Source organism: Stegostoma tigrinum, chromosome 25 (genome assembly GCF_030684315.1).
Source record: "Stegostoma tigrinum isolate sSteTig4 chromosome 25, sSteTig4.hap1, whole genome shotgun sequence".
Taxonomy (NCBI): Eukaryota; Metazoa; Chordata; class Chondrichthyes; order Orectolobiformes; family Stegostomatidae; genus Stegostoma; species Stegostoma tigrinum.
The window spans coordinates 33472240-33495460 of NC_081378.1; the positions used below are offsets into that span (position 1 = coordinate 33472240).

Below are 23221 nucleotides of genomic sequence, written 5' to 3' on the forward strand. Positions count from 1 at the left end.
TGAACAAGGTTAGATCACATGGAATGCAGAAAGAATGAGCCACCTAGATGCAGAACTGGCTCGAAGGTAGAAGACAAATGGTGGTGGTGCAGAGTTGCTTTTCAGACTGGAGGCCCGTGACCCGTGGTGTACCACAAGGATCGTGCTGGATCCACTGCTTTTCTTCATTTACATAAATTATTTGTATGTGAACAGAGGAGGTATGGTTATTAAGTTTGCAGATGACACCAAAATTGGTGATGTAATGGACAGTGAGAAGGTTACCTCAGTCTACAATGGGATGTTCATTCCACCTCCTCTCACCCATCCTCCTGCAAGAACATGTTCCCTTGCTCCCAATTCCTCTGCATCCGCCACAAAATGGAGTGCTCCACTCACAGACATCTAAGACACCCCCGACTGAAACTTACCCCATCCGTTGATAGAAATGTCCTCAACCACATCTCTTGCATTTCCTCCACTTCTGTCCTCACATTCCCTCCCCTCAACTAAAATAAAGACAGAAACCCCAGTCCTCGTATCACCCCACCAATTTCCAAATTCAGAGCATCATCCTCCATCACTTCTGCAACCTACAATCTGACCCCACCACCAAAATTTATTTCCAACAAGCCCCCTTAACCTCCATCACCTGTACATCCTCCAACCAGATTAGCTGTTTCCATTGCTCCCGACGTGGCCTTCTCTATACCAGTGAGACCAAACGTAGACTCAGTCGCCGATTTGTGGATCAGCTGCGCTCTGTATGCTATAATCAACACCACTGTCCAGTTGCGAACCATTTTAACACACCCTCCCTACTCCCTTGGTGACATGCCCATCCAGGGCCTCCTCTTGTGCCACAATGATGCTACATGCAAACTGGAGGAACAACACCTCATGTTCCGCCGCGGGAACCTATAGCCTGATGGCCTTAACATAGCATTCACCAGTTTCAAAATCTCCCCACTCCAAGGCCTCATCCCATATCCAACACTCCCTCTTATCCCTACCTCACTGATCTGACACTACCCGCCCATCATCTTCCCCACCTATCCACACCATCCTTGCCACTGACCAATCCCCACCACCCATTACACCACAGCCCCGTTACTCCTCACATTTATTTCCACGCTCCCTTCCCCCTCCCCAGTCCTGGAGGAGGGTCCAGGCCCGGAATAACGATTCTCCAGCTCCTCTGATGCTGCCTTCCTCCAGCTCCACATTGTGTTGATGGGATCTTGTTCAGATAGGCCAATGGGCTAAAGAGTGGCAGATGGATTTTAATTTAGATAAATGCAAGTGCTGTATTTTGGAAAGGCAAATCAGGGCAGGACTTGTACACCTAATGCTAAGGTCAAGGGCATGTTGCTGAACAAAGAGACCTTAAGAGTTCAGGTTCATAGTTTCTTGAAAGTGGAGTCCCAGGTAGACAGGATAGTGAAGGTGGTGTTTGGTATGCTTGTCTTTATCGGTGAGTTCATTGAGTATTAGGAGGTCATCTTGTGGTTGTACAGGACGTTGGTTCAGCTACTTTTGGAATACTGCATTCCATTCTGGTCTACCGGCCAGAGGAAGGACAGTGTGAAACTTGAAAGGGCTCAAAGATGATTTGCACAGATGTCGCTGAGATTAGGTTGGGGCTATAAGGAGAGGCTGAATAACCTAGGGCTGTTTTCCCTGGAGCATTTGAAGCTGAGGGGTGACCTCGTATAAGTTTATAACTTCATGTCTGGCATGGATAGGGTGAATAGCCAAGGTCTTTTCCACAAGGGAGGATAGACCAAAACTAGATGGCAGGTTTAAGTGAGAGGAGAAAAGGTTTAAAAGGTACCTAAGGGGTAACTTTCATGCAGTGGGTGGTGCATGGAATGAACGGCCAAAGGAAGTGGTGGAGGCTGGTACAATTGCAACATTTAGAAGGCATCTGGATGGGTACATGGTAGGAACAGTTTAGAAGGAAGTGAGCCAGATGCTGGCAAGTGGGACTAAATTAATTCGTGATACCTGATCAGTATGGAAAAATTTGACCGAAAGCTGTGTTCCCATGCTGTACAGCTCGATGGCATTTTGATTGCACAATTAATGCGCAATTTCTCAACATCCACTATCATGACTTAATATACTTCAAGCAAATAAGCAGGAAAAAAAATGAATTCTTACTCTCTCGAACATATGCAATATGCGTAGGCCGTTTTACTGACTTCTTTCAGACAGTATATTCTTTCCAAATTGTCATCCAGCTTGCGAAACTACTTAATATTACTTGGGCCTTGTTGTCCTTTCTACCTATTACTCTGTTTTATTGACATTAACAGGCAGGGGAGAAAAATCAGTTTCCTGCAGGCGATTTCATGCAATGCAAGCCTGTTATCGGGTACAGCCTTTATTAATGTTTCTTCCACACATCTTAAGCAGTTAACTGGCCACTTCATCACTACGACTGATGAAAATTCTGTTCAACCAGCAGTGAAATGCATTAAATGCCCTGGTAATGGACCACTGTAAAATTGAAAAAGACATTTTCAATGATTGTACTGTCATGGGTCTTCTGCAATGCATCTTGAAGAAATTGGTGAACATTTTGGTCTGATAATGTAACCCTTAAGAACTCAGCAGCATGTGAACCTAGGTCTAAGCTTTCTAAGAAACTGGAGTCCAACATGGAAGGACTCAAATATTGACAACACGTATTTTAAAAGGCAGAGGATGAACTGTGTTTAGCAGATCAGTGGCAGATACAATTTCATGTAGGCCACCATAATGAACTTCACATATTAAGAAAATAAGTGATAATTACAGAAATGTTTTACTTCGCACAAAGATATGATTAAATAGACAGGTTGCTACAAAAAAATGGAAGCCATTGGCCCCAGTGCAACTATGCCGGCCTAATCTGATTACTCTCACTTGCCTTTTTTTTCTTACAGCCCAGCAAATGCCTCCTTCTCAAGTACACATTCAGTTGTCTTTTGAAAGTTCTGGTGAATCTGCTTCAACAAGCCATTCAAGCTGTGCACTCCTGCTTAAAAAGATGCTCTCATCTCACCGTTGGTTCTTTTGCCAGTTATGTATATCTGTTCTTTCATTACAAACATTCCTACTAGTGAAACAATTTCTCATTCTCTCCATCAGAGTTCAGGCTGTACATGGAAGTTAAATGTCCCCTCATTATTCAAGCAACAGTTTAGTATTTTAACAGTGGCAACTGTGGAGTCTTACTGGAAGTGAATTAATGGAACTGTAGCCAGTTTTGCACAATTACTTTTCAGCAAAAGAGAACAGAGCTAAAAATGAACAGAGAATTCATTCTTAGTTTTCACTACATAGATTATGCTGTTACCATCATCCAACAGTATTTGGCTTTTAAATCTTCAAGAATTGCAGGTAGACAGGATAACGAAGGCAGCATTTGGTAAGCTTGCCTTCATTGATCAATGCATCGAGTATAAAGTTGGGATGTCACATTGAGGCTTTACAGCACATTGGCTTGGCCACTTTTTGGAACACTGCAGTCAATTCTGGTCTCTGTTCCACAGGGAAGATTGTGAAAAACTTGAAAGGGTTCAGAAAAGATTTACAAGGATGTTGCCAGGGTGAGAGGGCTTGAGCTAAAGGGAGAGGCTGAATAAGCTGGGCCTATTTTCCTTGGACAGTCAGAGGCTGAGGGGTGACCTTACAGAAGTTTATCAAATCATGAGAGGCATGGATCGGGTAAATAGGCATGGTCTTTTCTCCAGGAGAGGGGAGTCCAAAACTAGAGGAAATTGGTTTAAAGCAAGAGGATAAAGATTTGAAAGGGACCTAAAGGGCAACATTTTCATGCAGAGGGTGGTGCATGTATGGAATGAACAAAGAACAAAGAAAATTACAGCACAGGAACAGGCCCTTTGGCCCTCCAAACCTGTGCCGATCGAGATCCTCTGTCTAACCTGTAATGAACTGCTCGAGGAAGTGGTGCAAGCTGGTACAAATACAACATTCAAAAGGCATCTGGATTAGTATATGATAAAAAGGGTTTAGAGGAATATGGGCCAAATCTTGGCAAATGGGATCAAATTGATTTAGGATATATGGTAAGCATGGACAAGTTGAACCAAAGCATCTATTTCCATGCTGTACATTTCTATGTCTTAGTTCACGTACAACTATCAAATATTTTGCAGGCACAGCACACCACCATCCCTGCTATGACCGTTTAACCATATCCATGTAATTAGTCAATTTGTTATTAAAGTACACAGCTAAAACAATAATAAACCTCAGTTTCAATAGCACTGGCGGTGGTAACTCCTTCAATACTTTTACTTGATTTGATCAGGCAAGAGAATCAATTCAATCTAGTTTAATTGGGCTTTATTGCAAATGGGAGAAAGTTACTTTGGCTCAGGTTAAAAGTAAGGTCATGAGTTCATGGCTTTATGGCTCAAACTAAAATAAAACAGGCTAACAAGTAGCAGAAATTGCTGGAGAAATTCAGCAGGTCTCGCAGCAACCGTGGGGAAAAAAGCACTGTCTTTGTTTCTCTTGTATCCGAAGTTTTTAGTTTTACTTTAACAAATATGAATTGTTCATGCAATGATAAGCCAATGAGAATTTGGCATAACTAGTTATGTACAGGGGGTGGTAACAAACAAGGGTTAATAAGTGGTGATTCTTATCCTTTTGGTATACACAACGGAAAATATCAGTGAACAGAAGCGATACCTACGCACCGTCAACCAGCGTCGCAAACTGAAGACATTCTGTAATGCTTGTGAAAACTTATCTATACTTGCCTTAAGTCTTGTAACAGACCTAGCAAATATTTAAATCCATACTCAAATTCCATCTGCAATTCAAATGTAAGGTATAAGTCAATTACAATTTGAAGTGAACGCAATCTTACACTACCTTGTCTCTCTGCACCAAATTCCCAATTGTGCCAACCTCCTGACTCATTGCAGATCTCACTATAAGCTCTTACTTTGATATTTGATAGCTCTTTATGGCCAAGTGACACTCATGTTCTATGTTCAAATCAGGTCTTGAGGACATTAACAAAGGCCTATTGATTGAGCTGTGATTACATTCAGCATAGTAATAACTCCAAAATTCTGACAACAAGACATCAAATTCCTGTTTGCTTGTTGCTGAGTAATTATTAACAAAGAAACAGTGAAGAGAAAGTATTACATTCACATGAATAGAAACTAATTACTTTTCAGATTTACTCCTCTTATACTGTTTGGCTTTCCAAACTATGAGTTGAAGCTAATTTTTCCAAGTTTTGTCTAAATTCACCTGAAGCAGTCATTTATTTGCACTTCATAGAAAGCCCTCGGCAAAAATTCTATAGAACTCCAGTTTGTATCTCTTGGGAAAGTGAAAGCTTCACCTTCTGCACAATGATCTATTAAGTATAGCATGATTGCAGTCAATGTGCCATCATAAACTGCTTTCAATTTTAATGCTGAATGAGAAAATATATGTCATTATGAAAAAAATCTAATCATGATACAATCAAGATTTAATTCAGATCTATAACATGGCTTCAGGCTGCCTTCAATCTACCACAAAAAAGCTTTATATGGAAGACAACCATTAACAACAGGAAAGGATGGCTTGAAAATAAAATTATTTTTCAAGGGTACAAATATTTAATACATATTGTGAATAGCTTATCAATCACAAACTGGCAAAACATTTACTTGAAATGAATGAATTTGTTGATCTTCACCAAACTCTTCACCAACGCATGCAGTATTTTGTGATTTCCCCATAGCCAAGAAAGCATTTTCTATTGGTCTGAAGCAGCAAATCATGTGCTTTGAAAAGTCTTTATTGACCAGAACCCATTCTTAAAACAAATTAAATGAAAATCAAACAGCTCCACCAACCTCAATTTAATCAGTATGAGAACACGTTTCAGGCTATGCGATCAAATTTCACGTTTATTCAGTTACAGCTACTCTCTTTTTGTTCATGGGATGAGGGCAGCACTGGTGAGAATAGTAGTTACTGGCCATCATTAACTGCCCTTGAGAAGTGATGGTGAGCGGTTTTCTTAAATAGCTGAGATCCATGGCAGCTGGTAAAATGCTGACCAGAAGGGAATTCCAGGATTTTGACCCATTGACAGTGAGTAAACAGCCATCTAGTTCCGAATGAGTATCAGGCATCATTTCGAGCAGAATTTGCAAATGATGGTACTCCAGTGCACCGGCTGTCCTTGAATTTCTGGATGGTCAAGATTCCAAGTTTGGTTGGTGGCAGCTGAATGTAACAGCTGGATCGAAGTAATCCAATTTACTTACATCTCATTTGAAGAGTTATCACCTTAAAAAAACAGGCTTTATACTGTACACAGGTGATGCTCATTTAAACCTCCAATTTTTACTGTAAAAATTTACTTTGAAATTCAAACTATTTAATTCCTTGATCAAAGATTAAATGGAGATTTTGAAGTGCTTTTCTATTGGCTTCAAAATTACAGCAATTTAGTACCAAATGAACAAGTGTTTTGATTACAATGGTTTGAGATTATTCAGAAAGCTTGTGACAAACTGGACACCTATCAAAAGGCAAATCGGTTTCGTTAATTAACTTATTTATTTTCATTTCCAAAGCTTTTAACACTACTGACATACGCTCAGTTATTACATTAGATAATTCAGCCGATGAGCGATTCCATTCCTTTACAGCACCAAATATCTGGAGACTATCTTTCAATGGGATGTATTATCTGAACTAAAGCAATTAATTAAAGCTAGTCACAGAACCATGGAAATTAACATTTTATGCAAGCTTTTGTTTGAAAAAGGACGAGAGAAGCAAATTCACAGTTCTCTGCCAGTGTCTACAACACAATCCAAAACTATCCCATGAAATTATCATGCATCTGAATTTATTAAGGATGGCACAGTATTTTCCAGAATATACAATTGCTGAGATTCATTGCACTAATGATTTCAGCATTCAACGTGTGTCTCAGATTTGTACCATTGTGCATCCAAGTGCCAAAGGACATCTCTAAACTGTCAATGTGACTGCCTGCAGAATTAAAACAGTCGTTGAATTAACTGCAAACTGAATACTGACTGGTTTCTTTGTGGAGCCATTACTCTTCCAACCAAAATTGTCATTGAAGTTTGATTATACTGCTATAATAAAAAGAAATGAAACTTGCACAGGCTCTGACAGCTCCCCTTAAATGACACACTATACTGATCTTGGAAAGGACACAACATTCTAAATTGATTGAGGTTGGCACTTCATCTTCAAAAGGCCACCACGCTGTCACGGTGTATACTAACTTGATGTCAACCATTAAATCTATACGTTTTTTGTTAAACCAGACAGCGTTAACACATTGTGTTCTGCTTGATGAGAGTTCAGGAAAGCGACAGACTTACCATCGATCCGGCTAACAAGCTCCTGCAACACTTTCACTTTCCTCTGAATCCCCGGTTGTGCAAAAGTGTAGTTGTCCTGGAAGACAAAATTTTCACTAAGTGGCACGATTTACTTGCACTTACTTAAGTCAACACAGACAAGTGTTTTCAAACACAACAAAAGCTTGCATTTCTCTAGCTTTTGTCACATGGAAGACCATTCAAACAACTTGACAATGGGAAGAAAATACTATTGATCAGGAAATGTAAAAACAAGTCCAAAATAAGGTCACAATTTCAAATTATTTTTTCCCTGAGAAAGAGACAGTAATGTAAAGGAGAGCCAGTTTTTAAAGATTTTCATATTGTCATGACAACTATACAATATGGACAATCAATTTTCAATTTTGATCATCTGATCTTAATACCAGAAATCTTTCATGGTCTAAAATAATTTTAAACTGACAAATACTGATCTAAAATGGGTGCAATCACCAGACCACCAATGAGGAAAACGCCAGGAACAAATGTGGAATAAAAAATACTATTTGAGCTGAAATTACAATTTTGTTCAAAGACACTAAGAAGAGTGAGTCAACCAAGTCAGGTGTCAAGAAACTGGGATAACGAAGAGCAAAGCTGGACGACATCCAGCTTCACACTTTGTTATCTTGGATTCTCCAGCATCTGCAGTTCCCATTATCTCTGATGTCAAGAAACTGGCATCTCTTATTTATGTGCCTCCAAAATTACACAGATTGGGCACCGTACATTGCCTGCAGAATATGGAGACATCAGGACCAGACAATTTCAACAAAGCCTTTGGACCAAAAGAGAGAAATTAAGATAGATTGCTAATATCAAGAACTGGAATCTCTATCAATCCCTGTTTCCTCATCAGCATTTTCAAAAACAGTGCCCAGTGACAAAGCAAATTGGAGAAATAACAACTTTCAGAGAACTTAAAGATGACAACAGACTTCCAGGAAACAACTGTGATCTGGCAAAGTCTAAAACCCTGAAGACTCTAAAGATGTCTGAACTGTACAGTTTTCATTGTTCCCGTCTGTACTAAACATACTCTGCTTTGTTAAAACTTCATATTTGACATGAATGTCACATATCATTTTTCTCAGTATTTCAAAGTAATAAAATTTCTCTCTTTTTCATACAAAAAAATCCTATAATTAGCTCCTTAATTTTAATTAATCCTGCATTTTACTCAATATGATATTCGCATGCTAAAAGTCGACCGAGGGTGATGCATATATGGAATAAACTGCCAGAGGACATGGTGAAAGCTGGTAGAAACACAATATTTAAAAGGCATCTGGATCAGTATATGATAGGAAGGGTTGAGAGAGATATGGGCCAAATCCTCCTCCTCAGCTGGTTACAACAATACCTGTGACCAAGTAGGAGGAAGGAGAAATGAACAGGAACGGAATGATGCTTATGTATTTGTGTAAATGCTGCTCACTGAAGACAATCTAACAAAACATTCATTAAATAAAAATGACTACCTCAAAATAAATTAACAACACCTTAAGTGTTTTCAGAAAAATTGATCTAAAGCTGATATGGTATATGATCATGATTACCAACCTGACATCATCAAATCGGACAACAGGGTAGTCAGAAATAAATATTAGGTCAATTTTCCTTATACTTTGCCAGACTTGCTTCTAAGTTGAAAATTTATTAGAAGTGCGCTAACAGGTCCCAATCTACTGAATGTATACAAAGGGGATAAAATCATTTGGAACTTTGCAGTTAATTTAAAGACACATTACCTGCTGGAGTTGAAAAGCACTCACTGACGCAGCTGAAATTGCAATGAAAGCAACTTAGCCAGTTTATGTGATCCAATAGGGCATAAACATGCCATATCACTTTAAAGAATGCTTACAGTAATAGGTATGGTTTGATTATTAACGATATCCGCTTACGTGCAAAAATTATTCAAACTGCATTTTCTTAGACCATACAGGGATGCCACACAGGGAAAACAGCTCATCAGTATGTCTCAATCAATAATTCAGATTTCCCAGTCACAGCAGCAGCACTCACTATTAATCTCAAGAAAACTGCCAACAAGGTCGAGTTATTTCTTTGGCATGGACACCCCCTTTCCTGATTTTAGCTTGAATCTCATGTTTACTCATGGGGTTTGCCAAGCATCCATCAACAGTTAATGCTATTAACAAGGGCAAGAAAAATTCTCAACAATATCTTTGTACGACGATCATGCATTGTCATGGACATGAACACACGGTTTTGATTAGGTCATTCAAACTTGACAGAGAAATGCCAAGGAAACAGGCGAGATGAAACGTTAATGTGATTTATGAAACAAAGAACTCATGCATGATATATAGTCAATATGTCCGTGTTTCATCCATTATGAGTGGTAAGATGTGCACGTTATAATTATGCAGAATTGTAATATCATATCTGCATATCAAGACCCTTATTATAGTATGAATAAAGCAAATGTTGAGTTAATATTGCCTTGCAGTGCTTTTAAAGCATGTGACAAAAACACAATTGTAATAATCTTAGTACCTACAGATTAAGAACAAACATCTGATGTTGCCCATCCAGCTGTATAATAAGCATTTTTAGTAATTATTAACCATGACAAGAACTCACCTAGATGATTACAGTTAAATATAGAATCTGAATTTAAGTGCATAGACAACTTGTACTTATTAATATTAATAAAATCATTAAGTTCACAATTTGAATATCCAAATCTATTTCATTTAATCTACGCTATTTGATGATTTTGTGTGGTTCCAAACCGCTACTCAACACATCACTGTCTAAATATAATAAATCACCAAGGTAGAGAGGTTCAACTAGGCATAAAAAGACAAATCTCTTCAAACTTCCAACTCATTGAATTACTTCTAAGCACAGACTGGTTCGAATGTGAAAGGTTGAAGGAATGTTGAATAATTCTCATCCACTTATAGATTTTTGTTTAGTCCAACAGCTTAAACAATGGATTAAAAGCTACAAATTTCAGGTTGTCTACTTCAAATGCCATGAAATATTCTGCAATTGTAAATCCTATCAAAATGACATGCCCAAACATACTGGCAACACGAATGCCATAAGCCCTAAATATACAGTCTCAAGTTATGTATGTTCAATACTTCTTGTGAGAAGTATGAGTTCTTCCAGTTTAGCTTGTGTTACTTATTGCTTATGTTGCAATCAACTCACTACAAAGAAATGTATAAAAAGGTACATCAAGTTACTGCATTAATGGCTGACACAATGGTGCTGGATTGGCCCAAATAGGAACAGAATATTAGGCCTCAACAAGTATTTGCATTGTTCAAATTTGGAAACTTAAAGATAATTGATTCCTTGGAATAAACAGTAATACTACTAGAAACATAAATGTGATGATTTTGAGGCTAACTAGACTAGGGCTCTTTTCCCTGGAACATTGGAGGCTGAAGGGTGGCCTTATAGAGATTGATTAAATCATAAGGGGCATGGATAGGATAAATAGACAAGGTCTTTTTCCCAGGGTGCAGGAATCCAAAACGAGATGGCATAGGTTTAAGGTGGGAAGGGAAAGATTTAAAACGGACCAAAGGAGCAACTTTTTCATGCGAAGGGTGGTGCAGGTATGGGATGAGATACCAGAGGAAGTGGTGGACGCGTGAACAATTATAACGTTGAAAAGGCATCTACATGGGTATTTGAATAGAAAGGGTTCGGGGGATATGGGTGAAATGCTAGCAAATGGGACGAGATTTATTTAGGATATCCGGTCAGCATGGACGAGTTGGACCAAAGGATCTGTTTCTGTGCCGTACATCACAATGATTCTATTTCAGCAAACACATCAAATAGTAGAAGAAAATCATCCAGCAATTCCTAGGTGCAATCAAATAAGTTAAAGACATGTAAAAATTAAAAGCAAAATGAACACATTTTTAAGCACAGAAAGAGGCAGAGGCAAAGCGATGGCTCCTACAAGAATTGGCTCTGAAGATCTATCATTAAAGCCAATCAAAACACCAACTAGAATCACAAAGTAAAATACTGGAGCAGAGATACAAAAATCAGGAGCAACTCACTGCTTTAAGCATCACCATTACCTGACTTTTGCAAGAAAAGCCACTGAGCATCAGTTTAATGACAAAAAGTTCAATCAGTTGTACCTAGCTCTATCACAAATGTTTTAATGGATCACAAGTCCCTCGATTATTCTATTTGTAACATCCTTAAATATTTGTCCTTTGCAAGTACAAAAAAACTGCATAAAAACATTTGGAAATTTGACATACAACAACGATGCACAAAAAAAGGAAGTGGATCAGACTGCAAAACACTGAAGCAGATAATTACACGAAACTACCTATGATTACAAAGGGATCGAGGTCAATTGAGTCAATGGGCTGAAGACTGGCAGATGGAGTTTAATTTGCATAACTATGAGGTATTGCATTTTGGTAAAACAAACAAAGATAAGATCTACACAATTAAAAGTAGGACCGAGAGGTTCAAATACACAATTTTTTCCAAATGTGCACCATGTAGCATGCTTGCCTTAATTGTTCAGACCTGGGAGCATAGGAATTGGGACATTATGCTGAGTTTGTACAGAACGTTGGTGAGGCCTCTGTTATGAAGCTGTGAAGAGTATTCATGAATTGGAGGGAAGGGGGCAGGGACTCGTTGGGCCGAAGGGCTTGCTTCGACACTTTGAGGATTCTATGAAGTTTATATGTTATAGGGGATATTTAAGACAGGTTTTTTGAAGATCAGGGGAGAGCCAACTGCGAAGAGACAACATTTTTTTTTGCTCTCAAATAAAACAGTTTACTTAATACGTCTCAAGGCATTTCGAGCTGAAAGTCCTCTGAAAATCCATTGCAAAGAAAAACACTGCTGATGGCAGAATCAGTAGCAGAAAGACATTTGCAACGTGAGATTGACAGAAGAAAGGCTGGAGAAAGAAGAGCACTCCAGAAGACAGTCCGTGTGAACTAAGAGAAATTAAGTTGTAATTTATTATTTTCTTATTAATTAGGTTTATCTCAGTGGGACTGTGTTTATTTGAACAGCATTCCAGTATTTAGTTCAGTTAGGGAGTAGTTAGTAGTCTAAGGGAGAATCGTTCTGTTGATTTGTTCATTGTTAGGGTTAAATGAATAAATTGTTACTTGTTATTTGTAAACTGGATCAGGAATTTTCTTTTTTTTAACCACTCTGAACAGATTACAGGGGGAAAGGTGAAGTTCTCTGGGTGTTTCGGGAGTAATTATTAGAACCTCTACCTCCGTCCTAACAGATTGGTGCTTGTGTTTTGCTTTAATTATAAGAGGGTTCGGCCAATTACCCCCTATACCTGTGTCCAGTTCAGGTCTCCCTGTTCCAGGAAGGATACTATTAAGCTGGACGGTTCAGAAGAGATTTACCAGGATATTACCAGGAATGGAAGGTTTGAGTTATAAGAAGAGGCTAGATTCGATGGGACTTTCCCCCCCCCACTGGACTGTATGAGGTTGAGGGGTGAACTAATAGAAGTTTATAAAATCATGAGGTGTGTCGATAAAGTGTTTGGCGGGTGTTTTTCCCCCAGGGCAGGGGATTTCAAGGCCATTTTATAAGGTGAGCGGAAAAAATTTACAAAAGACATGTGGGGCTGTTTTTATCTTTTGCACAGCGAGTGGTTCGTGTGTGGAATGAACCTCAGAGGAAGTGGTGAATGTGGGTACCGTTATAACATCAAAAGGGCATTTAGATGAGGACATGAATAATAAACGTTTGGAGGGATAAGGGCCAAGCGCAGGCAAGTGGGATTACCGTTATAACGTCAAAAGGGCATTTAGATGAGGACATGAATAATAAACGTTTGGAGGGATAAGGGCCAAGCGCAGGCAAGTGGGATTAGTTTAGTTTGGGATTAAGATCAGCATGGACCAGGTGGACTGACCGGTCTGTTTTCATGCTGTATGACTATGAATCGAAGTGGCAGCAGGTGCTCGAACACAAACAACCAAGCACTATGTGATAAAACCTCACAGCAAGCTTAAGTGCAGGAAACTCCAGCGTGTCACTTATTTGGGAGCTCCATGGTTAGCACTGCTGCATCACAGCACCAGGTCCAATTCCAGCTTTGGCTGGCTGTCTATGTGGAGTCTGTATATTCTCCCAGTTGGTTTCCTCTCACAGCTTGCACACGAGGTGGATTGGTCATGCTAAACTGCCCTCTTGTATCCAGCATCATGTAGGTTAGCCATGGCAGATGTAGGGATAGGGTTGGGGGATGAGTCTGCATGGGATATTCTGGTTGGTGTGGACTAGTTGGGCCAAATGGCTTTTTTCAATACTGTAGAGATTCTATTAGTGTCACTTTTGATCCCGAGATGAACTTCTAACCTCACACTATGGCTGTCACTAAGACCACTTTTATTTCAGCATCATGATTCAACTTCACCTAATTCAGCTCATTGACTGTTAAAACCCTAACTGATGCCTTTGTTACCTTTCAACTCAACAGTTCCAAGGAATTCCTAGTTCACCTCCCTCATTCTGTTCTGTCAACTTCAAGTCCTCCATTCTATTCACTCCTCCTCTCCCTGTCGACAGCATAAAGCCAATAACTTACATTCCCTTTCTGCAGATATGTCATATTGGACTCAAGCTATTAAGTGTGCTTCTCTCTTCACAGATCCTCCCAAACCTGAGTTCCTTCAGCATTTTATTAATTAGACCAAGATCTAGTTCTCTCGGCTTCACATGATGGAATGAATTACAGTGGAATTTTTTTGATTTTCCAAGTTAATTTTCTTACAGCTTATGTCTGAAAGATACAAATATTCTCTATATATCAAAATTAATATTACACTAATGTAAAATCTCAAAAACAAGTTACAAATACACACATTTTCAATGCACAAGAGACATGACATATTCATGCATACAACTGTATAGTTTACGCAGTTTAGAATGGACATCCAGTCTTTAATCCCTTGAAGGAATAATGCAAAAATTAAGAAACACATCCTTCCGACCCTCTCTCCAATCACTGGTTTTCCATTTACTGACCTGATGACCAGATCATTAAGTGTAGAGTTTTACCATTTAGAGTGAAAAATGGTTGACATTTTAGAACTAATGAAAAGCCACTGACTCATAATTAATTGTTTGCCTCTTCTCAGGTACTACCTAACCCAGAGTGTTTCCACTATCTTCTGACAGATTTCAGATTTCTAGCATCCACAGTACTTACCTTTTATGTTTCAAAGGCATTCCATGAGCATCTTGTTCAAACCCATAATCAGCTTCTCTCCCCATTTTAAACAACATAACCACATCATACCTTCAAAATGCATTCTAACATTCATCCTACAGCTCTCTCATCTGCAAGTTTATTATGATTTCAGTCCCGACACACACCACCTCCACTGCTTTTGCACCTCACCTTATACTCATCGATCCTCTACAGGCTTCCAAAGAATCTCATCTCATATTTTAACCCACATCACCCAGATCTTATCCAGACTTTCAATGGCTATGCGCTTTCCAGGACTTAAAGTAAAATGTTTCCCTATTTTCAAACACTGTGCTCTTCCCTCACCTTATATGTCAATCAGCCTGATTCTCTGACACCAGAATTCTAATTATCCTGTTGCCAAATGTAATTTGCAAACATTTGGTCAATCACCAAGGCTTGATTGATTTTCATCTTGTATCCTCTAGGTTTCTATATTGCACTGATTTCAAAAATTTCCAAACCCTCCTCTGCAAGTACATTTCGGTTCCAAGAAGCCTTTCCTTCCTTCCTACCAGGATCCCTGCACATTGCATGCTCCCTGCCTCCCAATGTCTTGTGTTTACAAGTCAGCAACTCAAGAGGCCAATTTAGTGACCTTTTTCACCTCTCATCCATCACTAACACATTAGTTATTTTCTCCACCCACTTTTTAGCCTTTGGCTCATTCCACAAGTCAGCGAGTGAAATGAGTACTCAATGATAAATAAATAAAGCTTTCTTTGAATATAATACAATGTCATTTTCTTGTTTAAAATTAATTCCTAAAACAAAAGTTAAGTGAAAGAAAATAGAATTTGAAAAACTAAATGGTTCAACATCAAGGTGCATTTGGTCAAGCGTGGCATTCAAGAAGACATGGGAAAAGTCTTGACAGGTTCAAGTCACCGACTACAAAGGAAGATAGTTGCCATTAATGCTGGTCAGTCATCTCAGCTCCAGAACATCACGTCAGGAGTTGCAGAGGGTAGTAAACTCGGCCCAACCATCTTCAGATGCATTATCATTGACTTTTCTTCATCATAGGTCAGAGATTGGGATGGTTGCTGAGTATTGCACAATATTCAGCACCAAATATAACTCCACAAATATAGAAGCAGTCTGTGTCCAAATGCAGCCACATTCAGATTTGGTTGATAAGTGGCATGTAACATTCATATCACTGAACTGCCAAGCAATCACCATGCTGTCACTGTGGTTAGCACTGCTGCCACACAGTGCCAGGGACCTGAGTTTGATCCCATTGTCAGGTGACTGTGTATGGAGTTTGCACAATCTCCGTGCTGTGTGGGTTTCCTCTGGGTGCTCTGGTTTCCTCCCAGTCCAAAGATGTGGAGGCCAGGTGGGTTGGCCTACTAAATTGCCCATAGTGTCCAGGGATGTGTAGATGAGGTGGATTATGAGGCACAGGTCTGGGTAGGATGCTCTGAGGGTCGGTGTGGATCTGTTGGGTGAAAGGTCCTGTTTCCACACTGTAGGGATTCTATGAATCCTCAGTAAAGAAATTCCATCTCTAAGACAGGGAGTTAGAAATTTCAGAATGTTCCAACTGACTAAGAACTCAGCCATCAGACCTTGACATTCAACAGCGTTATTATAGTTGATTCTCCCACTATCAGCATCCTGTGGGTCACCATGGCCAGAAGGTGAACTAAACCAGCTGTAAAAATATAGTGGCTAACAGATGCTGGGAACTCTGTTGGAAGCAACTTGCCTCCCAATTCCCCAGGGCTAGTCCACCATCTACAAGGTATAAGTCAGTTGTGCGACAGAATATTTTCCACTTGTCCAGATGGGCACAGCCCCAACAATGCTGAAAAAGCTCAATACTATCCAGAAAAAAAGAGCCCACTTGACTGGGCACATTCTACCAACACACAATGCCACCAGTGTATCCTATCTACAAAATGCACTGCAATAATTCATCAAGACTCCGTAAATATTCACCTTCAAAAACTGCAATGTCTGCCACCAAGAGCAACCGATACACTCAAACACCTCCACCTCAAGTTCTCCTCCAAGCTGCACGTTACCCTGACTTCACTGCCACTGACTTAAAATCCAGGAAACTCCTCTGCAAACAGCACTGTGGGTGCCCCTCCACACCAAGGGCTGAAACAGTTCAGGGCAAACGATCACCACCTTCATCCTCCAGAGCAATCAGGGAGGGGGAATGACGTAACTGGCAGTACCCACATCACATGAATGAACTGAAAAGTCAAATTATACCATTTATGTGATCTCACTAACACAATATACAACAATTTAATAATTTACCAGAATAATTCACCTCTGTCCAATTCTTCCACTAGATACATTACAGCACACTGACATCAAAGTATGATTTGATACAATAATAAGATGAAGTCTCATGAAACTCACTCTGTGACTGAACTGCTACAACTAAGTGAAATTCAAAGCAATCTCTGAGGGAATACTTCTCAGAAAGAAATTGTCTAAAACATCCTACTGTAATTAGATGCAACTGAAAGGGCTACTTTGCTTTGTTGATATTTTACCTCTTTTATAGCTTATGTTTGAGCATTTCTAAGCCAAAGATCCAATATCTGTCAAGGACAAATTGTACAATAAAGTATGATTAATACTTGAAATCCATCTGCAGGAACACCGCTTCAAGAAGTTCATTTTCCAAAACTGTATAATTCCTTGATCAATTACATTAGTTTTATATAATGCCTTCAAAGCAGATAAAACACCCTAAATGCTTCACAAAGGTAATCAAAAAGCAAATGTCAACAGCATAAATATTAAAAGCGATAACCAAAAGCTTAAGTCAAATGGTTCGGCCTCAGGAGGTAGAGTGGCAGCCACATTTAGAGAAGGAATTCCAGAGCCTTAGACCTAGGGGTTTAAATATACAGGCTCCGATGTGATCTAATAAGAGGAGGAAATAAACAAGTTGCATTATTTGGAGGAACAGCTATATGACAAAAGGATGAATATGCTCAAAAATTACTGATTTACCAGCCATGTCAGAACTGCTTCATTTTGTACACACGACTTTTGTTCAAACAGACTTCATAACCTAGAGATTAGGAGGATTCCTAGGTTACAATGTCTCTCAACATTCAGCTTGTTTTCACTAAAGAAAAGAATCCAACAAGTCATGATCCAAAATTAACATGCCGAGAGGACCAGATCAAATACGGGCCAGAAACTTGTTTAATTTGGGCTAAGCTCAGTATTAGAGGACATAAGTGCAAAATTAATGACCCTGAAGCAAAAATTGAGATTACATCTCTTTCACTGATGTGAAGCAAAATTACAGAAGTAATTCATGCTGTATGTTGAAACCCTCTGGAAAAAGAGGAAGGAGTGTATTATAAAGACAGGGAGGTATCAAGATAATTAAGAAGAACAAAGGGCTTGGATTTGAATCACACCTTTCAGGAAATTCAGATATTCCTGAACATTTCAGTTAATAATGCTTTTGAATTCTTATCACTGTTGAAACATATGAAACATAGCAGCCTATTTTGCGCAAGTTTTCACAAGCATCACGTAGTTAATAAGAACGTAAGAAGCAGGGGCAGGTGTCGGCCATTTAGCCCTTTAAGCTTGCTCCATCACTGAATAAGATCATGGCTGATCTTTCCATGGACTCAGCTGTACTTAGCGTACACAACTTTTAACTCCTCTACTGTTCAAAAATCTATCTTTTTATCTTTGTCTTAAAAACATTGACGGGGATAGTCTCAACTGCCACACTAGGCAGGGAATTCCACAAATTCACAACACTTTGGGTCAAGAAATTTCCCCTCAACTCAGTCCTAAGTCTGATCCCCTAGTTTTATCTGCCAGTGGAATCAAACTGCCTGGTTCTACTTTATTTATTCACCTCATAATTCCATATTTCTAAAAGAGCCCCCTCTCATTCTTCTAAATTCTAATGGGTAGAGTCCCAGTCTACTCAATCTCTCCTCATAAGCCAAACCTTCCAATTCCCAAATCAATTTAGTAAACCTCCATTGTATCCCCTTCTTTGCTAGTACATCCTTTCTGAAGTAAGGAAACCAAAACCGTATACAGTACTCCAGGTGCAGCCTCACCAACACCCTGTCCAGCTGCAGCATAATCTCCTTCTTGTTAAACTCCGTCCCTGAAGCAATGAAGGACAATATTCCATTTGCCTTCTTAACTGCCTTCTGTACCTGAAAACCAACTTTCTGGTGATTCACAAGGTAATTGTTTGAAGTCTGCATCAAATATAGACATGGTTGTTAAAAAGGCATTTGGAATGCTTGCCTTCATTGTTCAGTTCTTGGAGTATGGAAGTTAAGAAGTCATGTTGAAGGTGTATAGGACACTGGTGAGACCTCATCTGGAATACCGTTTCCTGTTCTGGTTGCCCAGTTATAGGAAGGATATTAAGCTTTAGAAGGTTCAGAAAAGGTTTACCAGAAAAAGATTTACTAGGATATGGAAAGTTTGAGTTATAAAGAATGGCTGGGACTTTATTCACTGGAATGTAGAAGGTTAAGAGGCAACCTTATACAAGTTTATAAAGTAAGACATATAGATGGAGTTAATGCTAATTATCTTTTCCCTGGGATAGGGCATTTCAAGGCTAGGGGGCATACTTTTACACTGAGAGGAAAGAGATTCAAAGAAGATATAAGGGGCAAATTTATGTACGCAGAGGGTGGTTCGTTTGTGGATTGAACTTCCTGAGGAAGCAGTGGAGGAGAGTACAATTACAATGTTTAAAAGACATTTGGATACGTACATAAATAGGAAAGGTTTGGAGGGATATGGGCCAGGTAGGTGGGACTAGTTTAGTTTGGAATTATGGTCAGCATGGACTGGTTGGACCAAAGGGTCTGCTTACATGCTGTATAACTCTATGCATGATGTAAATATATTTTATGAAGGTATTTTTCAATCTAGATACTGCACTTGGCTAAAATCTTTCGCTGTCCTATGAACTAGAAAAGTTTAAAACAACCACTTCTACCCATTTTAGCCATTTCTCGCTTTCTCACTGTCTGAAATTAAAGAAGTTTTCATTTCAATTAAATTAAGCTGTCATTCACAGAAAATTTAAAGACATGGGCTGCCTGTTAACTATCAGCCAAGCCATCAGTGTTCCTTTAAGACACGCATTCTTTCCAATCAGAGCCAAACTGCAACAACAGCACAGTCTGAGGGTAATTGTTAAAAAAAATGTACATTCACATATCACAGGAAGGACTTAATTGCTCAGTGAGTACACAGAAGATTACAATCATGTTGCCAGGGTTTGAAAAATACAAGCATTTGGAAAGATTAGCTCATGTAAGATTGTATTCCCTGCAACAAATAAGGCTAAGCGCTGATTTAATTGAGATGTATAAAAAGCGAGGGATTTGGATTGAGCGGACAGGAAAAACCTGCTTCCTTTCACTGGGTGGTCAATTAGCAGAAAGCACATATTTAAGATGATTGGCAGAAGGATTACAGGAGACTCAAGAAAAACTGCTTCATTAGATGATAGATAATAAAATGTGAGGCTGGATGAACACAGCAGGCCAAGCAGATGATGGTGGGTTTCTGGAATTTGCTGCCCAGTTTGGTGATTTACGCAGAAACCCCAAACTTATTTAAAAGGAACCTATACCTGGACTTGAAGCTTGTACTTTAAGACTGCAAACCAGGTGCTGGTAAGTGGAATTAAAATGGTCAAATGGTTTAGTCTGAGGACAAATTAAGAACAAAGTGGTGTCTTTCTGTGCTGTAACTTTACGATTCTAACTACTGGAAGTCACAAGTTACTTCGCAGTCAACAAACTATATTTCAAAACAATTACTAGTAACATGTGAAACATCATGAGCTCAGAAAATTCCCACAAACAGCAAACTGACACAAGCCTGATTTATTTGTGATCTTGACCAGGGGATAAACACCAAGCAGTAAACAGTGGACAGCACTTCTGTTCTTCAAAATAGCATGTTCTTGTACACCCACCTGATTGAACTTCACAAGACAGCATCTGAGAGCAACATTCCACCAGTTACTGCACTGTCTTGGTGTGACTGTCATCGTGGACTTTTATATTTAAACCTGGGATCTAATGATTGAAAGGTGAATATGCTATTAACTGAGCCACAGCTACAATCTACATTTGGAAAACAGATGGTAATTCAGTAATCAAATGTTAACAGATTCTATCAACGACTAAGTTTCAAGTCTTCCCATACATCTTTTAAGGGAGAAGGATCGAGGGAAAGGTGGAAGTTGGACAAGAGAACCTCTACCTCACAGTTCAACGGCAGTGAGGCATTTTTCACAAATTTAATAATATCACAAACTGGACTTAGGGAAAGTCACTCAAGTGATACAGATAAAGGACTGTCAGCCACAGTGCAAGAAATTTGAAATAATCAGCATGCTGACAAGCTAGAAATTCACATGAAAATATATTTCAAAAAACTGATCAAATAGAAGAGAACACACCAACACACAAGCTTTCTTCACTAATTTCATCACTTATTTCAGGTAACTAACATGAAAAGTCACTAGACGGGTAATTATTACATTTTAGTATACAGAAGAAAATGAATTATTACATATGCAACAAGAATACATTGTTGAAAGTAAAATCTAATACTACATAGTTGATATCTAGCCTATGGTATGCAAATAAAAATGGAGCAAAAAATATGAGATAACAAGGTGTAGAGCCGGATGAACACAGTAGGCCAAGCAGCATTTTAGGAGCAGGAAGGCTGACGTTTTGGACCTAGACCCTTCTTCAGAAATGGGGGAGGGAAAGGAGTTTCTGAAATAAATAGGTGGGGGGGGGGGGGGGTGGATAGAAGATGGATAGAGGAGAAGATATGTGGAGAGGAGACAGACCGGTCAAAGAGGCAAGGGCAGAGCCAGTAAAGGTGAGTGTAGGTGGGGAGGTAGGGAGGGGATAGGTTCGTCGAGGGAGGACAGACAGGTCAAGGGAGTGGGGCAGCGCCGGGGGGGGGGGGGGGGGGGGGGGGTGGAAAATTAAGTTAGTAGATAGGAAGTGGGGTGGGACTTGACGTGGGAGCAGGGGATAGGTGGACGGACAGGTTAGGGAGGCAGGGATGAGCTGTGCTGGTTTTGGGATGCGGTGGGGGAGGTGAGATTTTGAAGCTTGTGAAATCCACATTGATACCATTAGGGTGCAGGGTTCCCAAGCGGAATATGAGTTGCTGTTCCTGCAACCTTCGGGTAGCATTGTTGTGGCACTGCAAGAGGCCCAGGATGGACATGTCGTCTGCGGAATGGAAAGGGAAGTTGAAATGGTTCATGGCTGGGAGGTGCAGTTGTTTAGTGCGAACTGAGCGAAAGTCTTCTGCAAAGCTGTCCCCAAGCCTCCACTTGGTTTCCCTGATGTAGAAGAGGCCACACATGGGAACAGCGGATGCAGTACACCAAAATAGATGTGCAGATGAACGGAAGGGGAGTGTGGAGTGGACAAGGGAGTCACGGAGAGAGTGGTCCCTCCGGAAGGCAGATAAGGGTGGAGAGGGAAAAATACCTTTGGTAGCGGGGTCAGATTGGCAGCACTGTCAGAGGATGATGAGTTGGATCCAAAGGATGGTGGGGTGGTACGTGAGGACGAGGGGTATTCTGTTTTGGTTTCTTTATTGCGGGCAGGGGGTGTGAGGTATGAGCTGTGGGAAATGTGGGACACATGGTCGAAGGCATTCTCAACTACGGGGTGGGGGGGGGGGGGGGAGTGAAGTTGCAGTCCTTGAAAAATGAGCACATCTGAGATATGGGAGTAGATACGGTGGAGGCGAAGGAATTGGGAATGATTTGATGTAACAGCCTAGCTGGAAGCAAAGAGGTAACTTGGGGATGTTAGAAGTTTTTCATGCTATGTCTGAATTTCCCATTTATGTTTGAGATTTCTGCAAGATTGCTATTTAGAGTTACAGCCCAAACTGGCAGGATGACTGATAGACACAAACTTCACAGCAATATTCAAGGGATTCAAAAAAAAAATCAGGAAATGGAAAGAAATTTGGGTATAAACAAATCTGTAACTATTTCATCAATCTACCATAGGAAGTTAGGGTCAAATCTTTGCTTAAAATGTGATCCACCATAAATCTTCTTTGTCTATACAAATCAACATGTTAAGTGTTATATCCCATGTCATCCGCTTACCACCAGGCAGCAATCTTAAATACTGGGTTCAAGTCCCACCTACTCCAGACTTGTATACTAAAATCCCTGCGCAGGCTGATCAGAAAATACTTAAATTCTGGCCCAATGATAATCAGAAAGCAGCATACACATACAACTACAAACAAGCTAGCAATCAATCAAGTCTTAATTGAAGAGGTGTCATGTAAATGAGAGTGTGCTTAAGGGAATATCTGGGCAATCGTTTGAATCATTTGTCACAGCCTCAGAGACCCCTCCTCCTAATCACAGAACATTGGTCTACACGGGCAATTTTCTGCATTGGCAAAATATGGAACACAGGCAAATTTGTGATGTATTACACAAAGAAAACTTCATAGCTCGTAAGGGACACTATGTAACAAATTGACTGAACTAGTCCCAAGCTAATATCAGGAC

The 23221-nt window shown here is 39.8% G+C and overlaps 1 protein-coding gene across 5 annotated transcripts in view; it reads right to left on the reverse strand.

Moving 5' to 3' along the window:
• Window positions 1-23221, reverse strand: part of tbc1d22a (TBC1 domain family, member 22a) — a 365864-nt gene that overhangs the window by 151665 nt on the left and 190978 nt on the right. For all 5 annotated transcript variants that reach the window (XM_059654624.1, XM_048554225.2, XM_048554228.2 and 2 more), the window contains one exon: window positions 7374-7449. In XM_059654624.1, coding sequence (XP_059510607.1) covers window positions 7374-7449 — 76 coding nt within the window. The remainder of the gene's footprint in view (window positions 1-7373; window positions 7450-23221) is intronic.